General features: G+C 35.5%; 1 protein-coding gene across 2 annotated transcripts in view; it reads right to left on the minus strand.

Annotated features, from left to right (window-relative positions):
• LOC129004020 (polymerase delta-interacting protein 3-like) overlaps positions 1-16,613 on the minus strand; it is a 54,804-nt gene that overhangs the window by 15,384 nt on the left and 22,807 nt on the right. For both annotated transcript variants that reach the window (XM_054432429.1, XM_054432512.1), the window contains exon 4: positions 3,428-3,594. In XM_054432429.1, coding sequence (XP_054288404.1) covers positions 3,428-3,594 — 167 coding nt within the window. The remainder of the gene's footprint in view (positions 1-3,427; positions 3,595-16,613) is intronic.

The following is a 16,613-nucleotide window of genomic DNA, read 5'->3' on the forward strand; positions in this document are numbered from 1 at the left end:
TAAACACACTAAAAACAAAAAGTAGATAATCTTAAGCTGCGCGCGCACTACGGCGGCACGGCACGGATGGGCGGGCGGCACGGCAATTTTTAAAAGTTAATAACATTGAATGTCATATGAGTGCGCCCACTACGGCGGTACGGCCGGCAACGGACGTTCGGCAGCTTCCGCCGTTTGTTAAAAAGTCCGGGAGACAGAACTCCAGGACATTTCCGAGCTGCCGTGACGCCCGTACCGCCCGTACCGACCGGGAGCACTGCACACCGACCGGGCGGGCGGCACGGGACATCCGCCATTCTCAACTGATCTCTGTCAAAGTAGCAGTGTTTTCGTGTGTTGTAAACATAAATGTTAGTAAGTTGATTTTTCTCGTTGAGAAAACCAACAAACTGTACAACATGCGACATCCGGAATATTTTAATAACGTCCGGCGTGACAATATATGGACAGAAATATGATCTATTATGAAACAATCAGGTAAGTTTTACACATAATCCTTCTACAAGATCAGGAAACAAGGTGTGGAACTCTCCAAAACTTAGTCTTTTCCTGTTTATGTGGTGTATCTAAAATCTTTGCTTGCACCTTCTTGTCACCTCTTCCTCTGCTAAAATTAAACCTACTATCACCACTTTATCTTCATCCATCTTTACTCACAATTTTTAGCTCGCAGACTGTCAACTGTCCTAAATTGCGGAAGTGCGGATGTCGCGTCCCGTCCGTCCGTGCCGTGCCGCCCTAGTGCGCGCACCCCCTCTTAAAAATGCCGTCCGTGCCATACCGCCCGTCCGTGCCGTTCCGCCGTAGTGCGCGCGTAGCTTTATAATTTATAAATATGTGGAGAGTATAAATACTTGTAAGATTTAAAACAAAAACTTGGGGTGCATGGAATAGATAATTTACAATTACCTTCACCTATTGAACTAATGTATTATTATCAATTGCATGCACGCACCTCACGTTTTTTGTTTTAAATCTTACAAGTATTTATACTATCCACATATTTATAAATTACTATCTACTTTTTAGTGCGTTTAAAAACGTTTTGTTTTAAAAAAGTTTTTTATTTATAAATTATTTTCTACTTTTTACTTTTTAATGTGTGTGGATGTTAAATCTATTTCAAGCATCTATATCAGATTAAGGCAGAGGCATATGGGAAATCTAAGGTTTATTTGAGTTTCTTTTCATATAATTATGTATTAGATTGATATGGCCTACCTACAAACTATAAATATATCGATCTATTTAATTTATTGTTTACTTTATAGAATACTAAATAAATAATAATTGACATTATTAACAAACACCTTTATATCTGCAATTGGATTGTTATCTTTATTTTGAAATGTTTGTTTGTATAAAGAATCTCTTGGGAGCATAACCTGTACATTTTAACCTCTGCTCTTCGAACTGTCAAATTTAAGTATTTACAGCTGACTTAAATTGAATGATATATTTACATTCTTTCAAAACGTAAACATGGAAAATTTTGAAGCCCATGGGGCGTAGCCCAAGGGAAATATGAAAATTAAATGATATAATATTGCATTGTCATCCATTTGTGAGCTATGTTTCAAATTTCAAGTCTTTAGCTCATCAGGAACTTCGTTTAGAATTGATATCAAAATTTGTAGGAAAGCGAGCTAATAAAAACAAGCCCATGGGGCGTAACCCAAGGGAAATATTAAAATTAAATGAGGGTTGTTTATTTTTCAACCTCCGATCGCTCCGTGCAGACGCTACGCGGGAGGCAGAAGGCGGGCATGCGCCGAAGGCGATTGCGCAACTCTTCCACTACACCTGTCGCCATTGTTGACATTCGCGCGTCAGTTGGCGTTGTGCTACAGCCACATAAACATGGCTGCCACCATTGATGCTCCTGCCAGGTGTGAATTGCGAAGTGTTATTCGTTTTCTACAGGCTGAAGGCCATAGTGCTGCAGAAACCCATCGGAGAATGAGTCGTGTGTATGGGAAAACTTTATGAGTGATGGTGTTGTGCGTGAATGGTGTCGAAAGTTTAAAGACGGTCGTAATGATGTGCACGATGAAGGGGGACAAGGACGCTAATCTGTCATTTCAGATGACCTGGTTCAACGTGTTGACAGAATGGTGAAAGGAAACCGCAGATTCACCATTACTGCTTTGTCTTTGGAATTTCCCATGTTTCAAGGTCTATTTTGTACTCTATTGTTACTGAACGGTTAGGCTACAGAAAACTTTGTGCACGTTATGTCCCAAAAATGTTGACGGATGGCCACAAAACTCGACGAACGGCGTCAGCTTTGGAGTTCCTCGAGCGTTACCATGATGACGGAGGCGACTTTTTGAAATCGATCGTGACTGGGGATTCAGTACGACACACCGGAAACAAAACGACAATCACAACAATGGATGCATTCAAATTCACCAAACAAACCAAAGAAATTCAAACCTTTAACAACAGAAAGGCCATGGCTACTGTGTTTTGGGACCAAAAAGGTGTGTTGCTTGTGAAATTCATGGAACCTGGAACCACAATCACTGCAGCTGTTTATTGTGAAACTTTACGACGTTTGCGTAGAGCCATTCAGAACAAACGAAGAGGAATGCTGACTTCTGGAGTTGTTTTGATCCATGACAATGCCCGTCCACACACTGCTGGAGCAACTCAACAGCTTCTCGACCAATTTGGATGCTTTGTTTGAAGTTCATTGTTGGTGATGGTGAGTTAATGTTGTTCAAAGGTTTATTGCGGACATTTTCCATCACGAATGTAAAAAACAATACACAACATTTCGGGATCTGGAATCTGATCCCGTCCTCAGGTGAAAAAAACATCAGGTGAAAAAACATCTCAGGTTGTGTATTGTTTTTTACATTCGTGATGGAAAATGTCCGCAATAAACCTTTGAACAACAATTTGGATGGTACATTTTCGATCATCCACCATACAGTCCTGACCTTGCACCCAGCGACTTTCACCTTTTACCTAATCTGAAGACGTGGCTTGGTGGGAAGCGTTTTCAAAAAAATGCGGAGCTCCAAACCAACGTCAAGGACTACCTAAATGCGGTGGCGGCAACCTTCTATGAGGAGGGCATACAAAAGCTTGTCCACAGATACGACAAATGTCTGAATCTCTATGGCGATTATGTCGAAAAGTAGCCGTAAGTGTACCTTTCTTTTGGTAATAAATGTATTATTTTATATGGACTTGTCTTTTATTTATAGCCTATCAGAGGTTGAAAAAAAAAAACTACCCTCGTATAATATTGCATGGTCATCCATTTGTGAGCTATGTTTCAAGTTTCAAGTCTCTAGCTCATCGGGAAGTTAGTATAAAATTGATTGCAAAATTTGTACCGGACAAGAAAGCGAGCTAGTAAAAACGTTTAAAAAAATTAAGGACAAAATGTAAACTGACCAATTACAACTTTGATTACCTGACGGCTGTAAGGTGTGAATTCATTCTTCCAGGCCACTTGTATGTCGCCGTAGTTATTGCGACTGCTGAAAGAAACTGGTTCATCAATGTCCATCTCCTCTCCATAAGAGCGATTAAAGTCTGATGCTGATCGGTTTATTGTACATCTTATCATTGAACTGGGATCTGAAACCCCACAAAAAAGTCCAACTAAAAAATCAATGAAATTAGTTGTTTTGATTTACAACACATGTAAAAACAATAAAATTAAACCTCACAATAGTTTTTAACCGACTTCCCCATTACTAACAAAAGGAGGAGGTTCTCAATTTGTTTGTGGCAATGTTTTTTTTTCTATGTATGTTCACCAATTTCTCTGATTCTTTTACCGATCAGCGTGGTTCCACCACCAAAATAACCAGTGAGAGTTTTTATTTGGTACCATATATAACATTATGTTTAAGTGTAATATTTGTTTCGGTGAAAAATCATGAAAACCTCAAATATTCAACATTTATTTTGTTTATATTTGTGCAGACAAGGAAATAAATAATAATAATATTTCTACAGCTGTTTGTTGAAACCATTTAAATAACAATGAAGCTACAGACAGTTTTTCATTTAACAGTTGCTTCATCTTCTATATATTAATACGCAAGCAGTTTTCTTTTCACAGTCATAACTCGATAACGGCTTGACAGATTTTAACGTTTGAGGTGCCAAATTAAAGGGTTTTTCACGTAGATGTGCAAATACGTCTCAGAATATTAAGAAAGGGCATATCTTAAGTACAGTTGAGGGCTAAAGTTTGGGAACGGCGGCGATATCTGTTGACATTTGATTAAACTCAATTCCCTTTGTTTACAACTAAAACATATGGACGTAGTTTGAAATAGTTGTTCAAGTTAACCACAGACTGCAGGACCCAATACTTCCAGAGCAAAGCCGGAATATATATTTTTATTTAAACATCTGTTAAATAAGTCTGGTTCATAAAATAGTTTCTAGCAAAAATTGATGACAAATTGTTCGTAAGATTTTAATTAATTTACCTTGCTTCTTATTTTACTGAATTATCATGTAGTTTTGGTTACAGTTCGGTGTGATGAATAAGTGAATGTTTGAAAGTTATTATTCACAGTGCAGTTACCCACCCGTTGCATTACTATATCACGTAATTTACAATGTATATAAAAATTCCGTTGTAGTGTTTTATGTTGTTTGGTTAACTTCTGTATTTTATCTCAATTTAAAATGAAGCCACCAGTAAGATGAAGAACTGTGAGTGGCTAGAGGGAACGTGGACGTGACCGCTTGCATCAACCTACCAATGGAACATTTGAACGATACAGAGTGGCAGTACCACTGTGGTGATACATCATGGATACATCTTCTCAGACAAATTAACGCTAAATGTTTACATTGTGATGGCTTCCATTTTAAGCAAAGAAAAGTCTGGCCGAAACAGTTAAATTTGTACTCTTTGTTACCATGAATGAAAGAACCGTCTACCTCATCTGCGTAATTCACCTTACTTTCAGGAACTTATTGGGAACTCCCAATCTAAATCAGGGTTGCGAGGCTTAGATCTAGAAATTATTTGGATAAAATTTGTCAATTCAATTTCGCCTTTGCCATGGTCAGCCCTGAAGTTCATTTAGATGAGAGGATCACACAGGAATCTACAATTTAAAGATCCATGACACGTTTTATATCCGAGTAAATAATCTAATTCCTTAAGAAGGAATTATCGAACGGGGTCATCGTTAACCCGCACAGATGTATAGTTGAGTACGACGTTGGCACTGGAACCCAACAGCGCATGAAACACAATAAAAAAAAAAATGCCATGAAAAAATATGCAGGAATTGGGTCACATTGCCAACCTATTTGCCTAATGGATATTAAATATTATAGTAAATGGATATTTAAATTTACCAAAGGATTATGACATTAAATGAATGTGTTTTTAAAAGAATGCCGGGATTTCAAACGGTCGTTGCTCGGGGACTATTCAAGATAATTAAATGATTTAAACGTCAAATTGAAGGGAAAAGAATAAAGTTTGTTTCTCATTATTTGATACAATTCGGAATGATTTAATAAAATTAAGATTTTCTTCAATCTTATATGAGCGTAAAACTGGCAAAGTCTGTACGCTTAAGGCGGGTTTTTCTGATGTCTTAACTCAATCTTTTTCGGCACAACGACTCTATCTTTTATAGATAACATCATCAAGAGACCAATTTAGGTTTGTTCAACTGAAGACTTCATCGGGCAATCGATTTTTTTTGGGCTTCTGATGCAGAAGTGTCGGATTTCTTCGACTATGCTTGTTTTTAGCCGGCCAGGTGAATGTCTTTTCAAAAGACTTCGGTGCCACAAAACTCATTAAACCAGCTTATCATCAAGTAGATAAATTTAGTTTAATTTAGCAATAGATATAAACTATGAAAACAACTGATTGCAATCTGTGTCTTCTGTTGTGCCGTAAACCGTCGTACTGGCGACTGGCGTCAAGCGTATGAGTCACAATAGCGGCCTACCACCGCACACCTATTTTGCGCACGCCAAGGCCAAAGTTTCCTCCCTTGCTAAGGGAAATAAATTATTTTAGCTTCAATTTGAAGTATAAAACGTTTAGGTTTACTTGAATAGTACCCAAACAATTATCATTTAAAATCCCGGAATTCTTTTAAAAACACCCTTTAAATCAGTTGAAATAGGTTAATATTGTATGTAGTAGAAAACGAACCCCTTTAATCCAATTATGTTTTTATTAAAACAATTATCTTTGTATCCTGTTACATAATTACTCCAACCTTATTCATTATCAGACTGAGTTCTACTGCTTGCCAAGAGTTTCCGCATTATTATTTATTATGCTAGTTTATTATAGTAGTCTAGCAACAACATTTAAAATTTTACAGAAAATATAAATTGAAAGGAGAAGTTATGTTACTGATATAAAAATGCTCAGAACATTCAAATTTTTCAATTAAAATAATAAAATAAATTTTTTAATGATTTATAAAAAAAAATTTTAATAGAAAAATTAATGTTTTTTTTACGAATTTTCAAATTTATTATCTAAATATTGCATTTTATGGCTAAACGGTTAATTATATTGAAATATCTATACTTATTTAACCCTTTGAGCCCTGAGGAAATTCTGGATAATTTTCTTAAGGTGACAGGTTCAATTAGAATAAGCGGTACTGAGGATGACAGGGCGAAAATAGACAATTTTGCAGGTTACTATAAAAACACTTGTAACTTTTTTCATTTTAAAGATAGAAACTTGGTTTTTGTACCACCTTTTAGCTTATTTGCTAAGCAACAAATAATTAACAAAATAAAAATACAAATTTAATAATTTAAAAAAATTACCTTTTAGAATAAAAAAAATATATTTGTGTATTTTTTAAAATTGCATTTTAAGAAGTAAAAACCACATTGAAGCAATAACATAATTAAAATTATTTATTGTATTAATTTTTAGTATATAATTATAAGTAGTTCCTGAAAAGTTTGTGCAAAAATATTAATAAATAAAAAAGTTATGACATTTTTTCGGAAAAAGTTTATTTCTGTTATTTCAACATGGGTGAACATTACAGTAGCCTATCAATCTAAGTTATTGGAAAGCGAGACATTCAGAACATGCAATAATTAAATGTGAGAGAACATGACAATATGAACTAAGATAAATAGACTAACTAACTTAGCTTAGTTTTTAAAAAGATAAAGAAAATTTAAATTTAAAAAAAATTAGTATTTGCCTCGTCTAGCGCTTAGGTCCTTGAAAACGCAAATGATACATGATGGTACATAAAAAGTAAAATATACAGAACATGCTGGAAATTAGTTTGACATAGCAGAAACAATTGATAGGCATATATATATCATGGTTTTATAAAGTTAAATGATTTTTTTACAGTTTGACAAAAATATAGGTAGCCTATTATGGTTTCGACCAACACTAGGCTTTATTGTACAAAAAGAACCCAAGCTGAACACATAAACATGCTTAGTACAAAGTAAAAAAGGAAATCTAGAACATATAAGAACTTACTGTAACAGAACAAGAAGAAAATAAGAATTTACAGTAGGGCCTAGACAAAAAGCTGAAGGATTTAGAATACAAAAATCTTGCAAGTCTGAGAGTAGTAAAAAAATTATCTAAGAACAGGTGATAGCCTATTTTAACTATGTGATTAGTTACATCGATGGTTGTTATAACACTCGGCGTGCAAGCCGGCTTTGCACATGCAACACATTGTCCGAGCCCTTCGCCTTTTACCCTCTGGATTTTTCTTCCCACTACAGACGGAACAGTTTTTTTCTTTACCATCAGGTATTTTTTCTAAACCAAATCCCTTTCCCTTTGGAGCATCACCTCCACCTCCATTTCCAACCACTCCTAATTTTGTTTGTAGCCACGAATTTGAAAGTTCATCGATAACCATTGAAATAAAGGAAACACGACTGAGTGGCGAATCTGTGTTCAGTTTATAAAGAACATATGAATTTAGCATCATACGTCCAAATATGTTAAATATAACCTTTTTCCAAGGCTTCATTGATCGTCGTTCGTCCAAGTATGTGTACAGCATTTGGTCGGTTCCGTCTATTCCTCCCATTCCGTTGTTGTACTGGTGAACAATAGTAGGTTTGTTTTAGCGAATTTCCCTATAGGGAAGTAGCTATTACCGTAGGTCTCATGGTAAGACCTAAGCCCGGGACCGATTTACTTTTTCATTTTGATGTCCCTAGAGGCCAAAAACACCATTCGTTCAAATTTTTATATATCTATATATATATATATATATATATGTGTCCATCCGCACGATAACTTGAGTAATTTTTGTCCGATTCTGATAAAATTTGGTTTGAAGGTGTAAGGTGGGATAAACTTGAATGAGTTCGCGAACCAGCATGATCGGACTATGGGAACGGGGGTTTATGGGGGGTTTTATGGGGCAAAAATAGGTTTTTCCCATTTTTGACCATAAAAAAACAAATAATTTAGTATATTGAAGCGTTATTATGCGCCTAATTGTTACGGAGAAAATTCAAAAAAATTGTTATTTTAAAATTCCCATGTTATTCTTATGGAGAATAAGTCAACTGTTGTAGTTTGCTTCTTTATGAACATATTTTGATCGATTTTGGAAAATACTTTTATTTCTTACTAAACTATTATCATTTTATAAAAAAAAATCTTTTTTACCCTCCCTGTTGCAGCAAACCTAAGTACTCGTTAAACTAATTCTATATATAGGAAATAAATGTGCTATTTTTATGGAGGCATTTTAGTGTAAATCGAATCAGGTTAATGGAAATTCGCTTAGTCTGCAGGTTTGCTGCGGCGGGGGTATTTTATAATGACTTTGCCGCTTCTACGTTTAGTGTACATTACATTTCCAGCCTTACTGTTCGTTGATAGCAATATAAATTGATTCTTGTTGGTAGATTTTTCTCTGTATGCCATATATAAAGCAGGTCCTTTTCTTAGGTATGTTTTTTTTCCAACTTCATATTTACCCCGTAAAGGTTTTGGAACTCCTTGTCTGTCAATTTGAACGGTTCCTGTTAACCAGGTTGATTTAGAAGAATACAAAAATCTTGCAAGTCTGAGAGTGGTATAAAAATGATCTATGAACAGGTGAAAGCCTTTATTCAAACAGTTTGAAATTTCTAGAAGCTTTTTTACAACATAGAATCCAAGGCCTTGCTCAACACTTTCCGCGTCTCTGAACTTAGCTCCTTTGTAGCATGACATCGACATGCAATAGTGCGTTACAGCATCATACAGGACCCAGAGTTTGATTCCCCATCTGTGGTGTTTTTTTTTTGGTAGATATTGGGTTAGATTGATTCGTTTCTTGGTTCCTACTAAGGATTCGTCAACTGAAAGTTTTTGAGAGGGTGTATAGTGAAACTTGAATAATCGGTTCAAATGATCAATCAGGGGTTGGAACCTCCCACATGGGTCATAGCCTGGTTCCCCACGTTTTGCGAGTTTGCTTGAATCAACTAGATGGAAAATTTTTAAAATTAGTTCAAATCTGGTTCGGGTAAGCATTTTTGAAAACCAAGGAGTGGATAGTGAGTTTGATTGGCTCCAATAGCTTCTAATTGAAGGCTGGCGGATTATTCCCATGTTAAATATAACTGCAAGGAAGCCTTTTAGTTCTTCAATTGATAAATTTACCCAACTTCTTAGAGTACTTTGAGGTGACAATGGATGATCTAGAGATTGAAAGTAATTGGCAGCATATCTATTGGTTTCCACTACAAACGTTGTCAGCAAATTATGAGTAAAAAATAGAAAAAAATAATCAATCGGTTTTGAATTTCTTGGAGGGCAATGTCTAACACCAGGGACTTCATCAAATGCAAAATAATGCTGGTGTCCTGGATCATTTTCATCATTGACCTCATCCCAGTCACTTGATTCAGGCTCAGGAGGACGAGGCCTACTCCTATTAGGCCTATTTGTCAGATTGTGACCACTTCCACTTGGCGTATTTATATTACCTCTTCCCCTACCTCTAGGCCGACTCACACTAGGCCTACCTCTTTGCCTTTGCGGGACACCTCTGACAGTATGATTAGGGGAAGTACCAGTGAACATAGGCCTAGTGACAGTTTCAGTTTCTTCAGGATTAGGATTCAAGGAACCTTGGGGCAATTCATCAATAGGAGCAACGACAGTTTCAGTATCTTCAGGATTCATGGACCCTTGGGGCAGTTGATCAAAAGGAGCAACGTCATCAACGTATTCTTCATCAGATGAATATAAGTGATAGGACCAGTTAGGCCTACGTTCTGACAAGAAGCTAAGCCTAGGCCTACCATTACTATCACTGTTCACTGGATCATAAGTGGGATCATCATCCGTGTCATCAACAACATCTGAAGAAGAATCAGTATCAGAACTGCTAAGAATATTATTACTTTCATCGGAGTTGTCACTATTATAATCAGAAATCACATTCAAACCAGCTTCTTCAATATTATTCAACAGTGTGTTTTCACTAACAGGAGATTCTGCCCTAGTTATTTTTTTACTCATATTTGAGACAAATAAAAACAGTCAACATGCAAGAAATAAAGGATAAAGAACTTATAGAAAGGAACTAGGCCTAAGTTAGTTAGTTAGTTAGTTATGAAAATAGGTTTCCATGTCCATGCAAGGGCTATAGCATGCACCCAAATACTTATGCAGTTACGTCAAGTTCATAGTTGTTTCATAGTTGATAACTAAGTTCATAGTTGATTACCATTATGATGTTTTGATAAACTCACTAAAAGAATAATAACACTTTTGAAATGAACTTCAAACAACACAAATCTGTAGTAAAAATAACGGTATCCACGTAACAAAACAATAACAAACACCGGCAGTTACTCAAATAACAAACAACAACAAATCAACAGAGTTGCCGACTCATGAGACAGCTGAGCGATACAGGCGACACAGCCTGCCGATATCGTTTTAGAAACAATAATATATAGCCTACTATATAAAATAAAAATTGACAAAATATTACTTGTAATATATTTTATTTATGCTTTGGCTACGCAATGACGTTTTCTGATACACAAAATACGTTAAAATAGCGCTGTACTATATAAAATAGTAGATGGCCGAAATATCGGCATATTGTCTTTCCGCTCATGACCTTGGGGTGCCGATTTATAGGCACTGTGTCATTTTCAGCACAATATTGACATGCCGATATATCGGCACTTGGGGCTCAAAGGGTTAATACGTTCTTTGTATAAAAGATGTAGTTCTTTCTTTAGCGAACATTTTTTACATTTTATGTTTTTTAATAGGATGAATAATTTTTGATTAATCGTGAAAAAACTGGTTTTAGGACGCAATTTTCCAAGATGGCGGCCGTAGCACAAGTTTTTTTTGTTTTTGAGGACTTTTAGTATGTTATTCCGGAAGTAAAATTGAATATACGTACCAAGTTTTACACTTAAAAGAGTTTTTTTTGGTAATTTCTCAAATATGACTGGACTATCATTGCGTATCACAGTTTTTGTTTATGCTTAGTTCAAATTATATTAGCCGTTTTCATAAATGCAAAAAAATAGTGCTGCACCCTGTTGGTAAATCTTATAACTTTTTAATGCTTTTGCATATCATAGAACAAACCTTTTTGTTTGAAACAGCTGACTAAATTCTTTTATTCGCTTTAAATATAAATACTCATAAGGTTAACATGGGAAACTACCGAGCCACTGGGGCGGAGCCCGATAGGATTTTTGAGATAAGAATATGCCTATATGTTAATCGGGAATGTAAGCTATCATTATGCCAAATTTCAGCCCAATCCGTCCAGTAGTTAATGCGTGATTGAATTTCAAACAAACAAACAAACAAACACACAAACTTTCACATTTATAATATTAGTAAGATAATATTTGTATTAAACCATGGAAACAGTAAATATTTCATAAATGAACAAGTTCACTGCTAATGACACACTTGTGCGTCATCAGTATATTAGCAGGTATATAATATATAATGTATATAATTATATAATACTAGTGGCTTGTAGGGACATAAGTCCCTAAAAAGCGCAATAATGTAAAACAAATTATTCGAATATCTAAACAAACTCAGAAATATATTATCCATGTGTCATAATAGATATCCCTGTACACCATATCTTTTGTGCAAAAAAACAGTTTGTTGTTTGCCTTTGTTGATATTATTTTCAATAAATAATTTGAATCACTAGGTTCAACTCTGCTTAAAACAGCGAACATATAATTGTTTGTGAATAAATACTGGTTTATTAAGGTAGCTTTGGTCTTGTGGTTGATGGTAATAAAAAAAAGACTTCTCTGATTGGAATTTTGGAAATTGTCTTCGTCAAATATGAAAAAGCAAATAAAGGTGTGTTGAAGTAAGCTTAGTTCTTGGCCAACCCCGCTAAATTAGCATCCCCTACTCAGTCAATATTTCTAAGTTTATACTCCTTTTGTTAAGGTTTAACAACATTAGTGTAACGTAAAGGCATCCCATTGACCAAACTTAACCCTAGATTTTTTCTGGTCAACATAAAAAAAAACTACAATTAGTGTAAGATTATGTGGTGGTATTCCTCTTAAACGTGCGATTGACGTTACATATTCCATCAAATTAGGCCTAATCATCGGCTGATTCTTAACCCTTTTGCGACTGGTTAGGGTTTCATTACCCAGTTATCGAAACCAATAACGACATTACTTTTCATCATCAATTACATGTATATTTTTGGTTTGTTTAAGGAACGAAAAGCAACGGGAACTACCTCTAGGTTTTACTGTTATATGTGGATGCTCCCATTGCTATTATATACCATCCATGCTAGGTTATATTATTTTAACCTCTTTTGCTTAGAGCAACAGACAGTAACTTTTAAAAATCTCCAAACAATATTGTTTTCCTCCCATTGGAACTTGTCATAGTACTTACTTAATTAACAAATATAAATTTCCTGTACGAACCTATTTCATCTTTATTCCCAGGTTGTCTTCTAAAAGTGGCCATTGAGTTTATTCCACTTCATACAAAATATTGATTAAACACTACAATAAATCTCAGATTTAAAATGTAAGTAAATTTACAAAGAACGTGTAGAATAAATCTTGAACATATGTTTTTAAATGAAAACAAAGCAGGAGTTTACCATTTAATCATGAATCGTTAATTATTAAGTCAATGGGTTATTTAATTTTAAACGTTAAAAATATACAAATTGAAAAAGTTTCACAGTAAAATAATTTATTTCAACATCCTATAACGTAACTAAAAAGTCTTAATTATTAAAGGTAGGCTAACGTTATCCCTTGTTTTTTATAAGTACATTGCTGAATTGACTGGCATCCAAATGTTAACATTGAGCACTGGCTTGATGATAAATCACGATCAGCTGTATTGAAGTAAACAAAAATCAGCAGTAAATGGCTTCTAATGCTATTCTTATGGAGAACACTTTACGTTATATCTCGTTTTCTAGTAACTTTATGGGAATTCTGCTATTTTTCCCGAGTCCCTGGGATCAAGACCTTTAATTTAAGACCTCCCCCACTTTTCTGCGACTTACCAGACATCCAAAATTTTCTGGTAAAAATTTTGTCTTACAGAATGATATATATATCTAACAAAAAACCACTAAGTGGTAACACTTTCCCCGCCAAGTTAGCAATCCAAAAAAGATAATAAATCATTACTTTTTCCGCCAAGAAAAACAATGTAATGTATGTAAGTTTGGCAACTTGGCGGCAGACTTTTGCTCGATCACTTTAAAAATACCATAAAACTAGTTTCATTGAGCAAGTATCTCTCCCATTAGTACATTGCTAGGTGAGAGCTTATTTTACAAAACTTGACCTTATTTGTGCCACATTTCATAAAATCATAATAGTGATGGTTTTATATTTACTGATTACCTCGAAATTATTATACTTAGTTGGACTAATTAATTAGAGAAGTTGATTTGTGAAATTATCCACGAACGTAACTTAAATGAAAAAAAAACCAAGCAAAAGTCTGCCGCCAAGTTGCCAAACTTACATACATTACATTGTTTTTCTTGGCGGAAAAAGTAATGATTTATTATCTTTTTTGGATTGCTGACTTGGCGGGGAAAGTGTTACCACTTAGTGGTTTTTTGTTAGATTTTATTTATTTTTGTAGAAAATTAACCGTTCAAATAAAAATACTCTTTTCTCTGAAAAAAAAAAATAAATTTTAATGCTAAAGTTGACTGAACTCTCGATCTTCCGGTAGTCTTTGCAGAGGGTACCGGTTTTGTACTCTCATCCTGCACTTTTTCGACATTTTTGGTCTGGCACCACTTCCTGTCTCTCACATAAGGAGCCGAAGAGGAGTCACAACTTGTGTTGTAAAGTGGAAGGTCAGACCTGTACTTCTGCCTTAGTCTGTTGTATTCGAGAATGGCGGATTTCTGAGGCTTCACATCTCTTGGGTTAAAGTTAATAAGATGAAGCCCTTCTAATGAAGTCACTCGTGACAAGGCAACATATGATTGGCTACATGTAAATATGGACTCCCCAATATCAATTATTACGCTATTTAAGCTGAGGCCCTGGCATTTGTGAATTGTAACCGCGTAGGACATCGATATCGGGAATTGCTCTCGATACACAAATGCGTTATCCATCACTTGAAACTTGACGTTTACTCGCTGTAGGTGATGGGTAATGCCACAATCAAAGTTAATTGTCACTGAGTCTACGTCATCAGAATTGTCTGTATTAAACCTCAACCCCGTTACTGTTCCAATGGCGGAGTTAACTAGCCCCACAGTGACGTCAATGTTTCTAAGCAACATAACTTTAGCACCAACCTTAATAGGAATAATTTTCTCCATACCAGCCGTTCTGCTGCAGTCAGAGTTGTAAGAGGACAGTATCTTTTTAACTTTGTTTTGTTGACGAGGTAGACAGTCAACTGAGTCTTTTGCAACCAAGTTAACGACAGGACCACTTATTCTATTGACCATTTCATCATTTATTATGGAGCATTGGTAACCAGTTGAACAAAGACACACAGAATTGTTGGGAAAAGCAGACAAGTAATCTCCTAATAGAGAAAGGTTTTCACAAGCAGTTTTTCCATTAAGATGTATTTTCTTGCTTTCAATTAGACGGATGTCCTCAACGGTCATATTGCCTACTCTGACTTTGCTTAACACATCAGCAAACTTAGAATCTTGAGCTTGTCGCATGTTTGTAGTAAGTTCATCATAAGAGAACTGTTCAGACCAGATGTTAACACAAGACAGAGAGCCAACAAAAGAACTAAGTTTGCTACTGTCAAGTTCAATGAATGGGGAGTCTTCGTGTACTGGTGGAAGTTGTAAAAGGTCTCCAAAGAGCAGTATATGTTTTTTACCAAACCAGCCGTTACTTTGGTCTGAGGTGTTGAATATTTCACACAATCTGAGAATGATTGCCCCTATCCAGTAGATGAACAATTATTTTAATAGCTTTTGTTTCTTCAGAGCTATAGACAAGTAAAAAAGCCACTTTGTCACGTCATGTATATATACACTGCAGCAGCTGTGTACCGCTGGGGGACTTGGCGGGGCGGAACGCTGCCGCGTTCCTTAATAGATATTTTAATTCACAATTTATAATAGGATACAATTTATTTAATAAAAGATATATTAACACTTCACATACATGATCATGTTATTGTTTATGTTTTTTAAGTATTACATATTATCATTAACAGTGAATGTGTTAATACATTTCCCAGTTTGTAGAAAATACTGTAAAGAAATTGAAACATTTACACTTAAATTTGGTCTTGGAGTCTTACTTGTTTTCCGGCTCTTGTTGACTGAACCAGTCAGTGACAAACAATTGTGCAGTATGGATGTCGATGAACAGATAAGTCTATAGAAGAGGGGCTATTTGGATCAAACGCCTTGAACTACATGCTTATAGAGTTTCTTGAGGATGTAACTAAACGTGGTTAACTCCATTCTCATATAAGAAAAAAAACCTCATTTTGTCCAATGTCAATTTAGGAAGTAGATGGTTGTATTCCGCAAACCTACCTCTTCGCATGAACACCGATTTTTCTTCTACAGTAGACTCCCTCTTATCCGGACTCCTCGGGACCGTAGCCGGATAACGGTTTTTCCGGTTAAACCGACATCCCAAAAACTTGTTAAAATGGACCGCTTAAATGCATACTGTATACAGTATTTGACTTAAACTTAGGAGAGCATTGTATTTATACACTGGATCACTGGTCCCAAATCTTTCCCATAAGAACAGTCGTTTCAGTACTGCCCACTAGGACCATCTAGTCCGGTTAAACCGATATGCTGATACAAATTTTCCAGTTAAAGAGATGTAATTTCCGCCATGTGTAGTCCGGTTAAAAGGTGTCCGGATAAGAGGGAGTCTACTGTACGAATTTTTAATTTGACATTTTCAAGCAAAAATAACTCTTCATCACTTGACAAAAAACTAGCTTGAAAGGCAAGCTTTTGTTGTGTACACACAACAAAATTCTCAAGCGCTTGGAGCAAGCACTGAAAATATGTTACTTGTAACCAGCTTTCTTTGTGAACGCACCCGTAGGTAGTAAGTAACAATATACTTGACACTATTCATCTCTATAAATTGTGTACTGTATGATGAATAAAGACTTTTTG

This window comes from Macrosteles quadrilineatus, unplaced genomic scaffold, assembly GCF_028750875.1.
Source record: "Macrosteles quadrilineatus isolate MER2022 unplaced genomic scaffold, UCM_ALF_1.0 Scaffold_1__1_contigs__length_201487025, whole genome shotgun sequence".
NCBI classification, from domain to species: Eukaryota; Metazoa; Arthropoda; class Insecta; order Hemiptera; family Cicadellidae; genus Macrosteles; species Macrosteles quadrilineatus.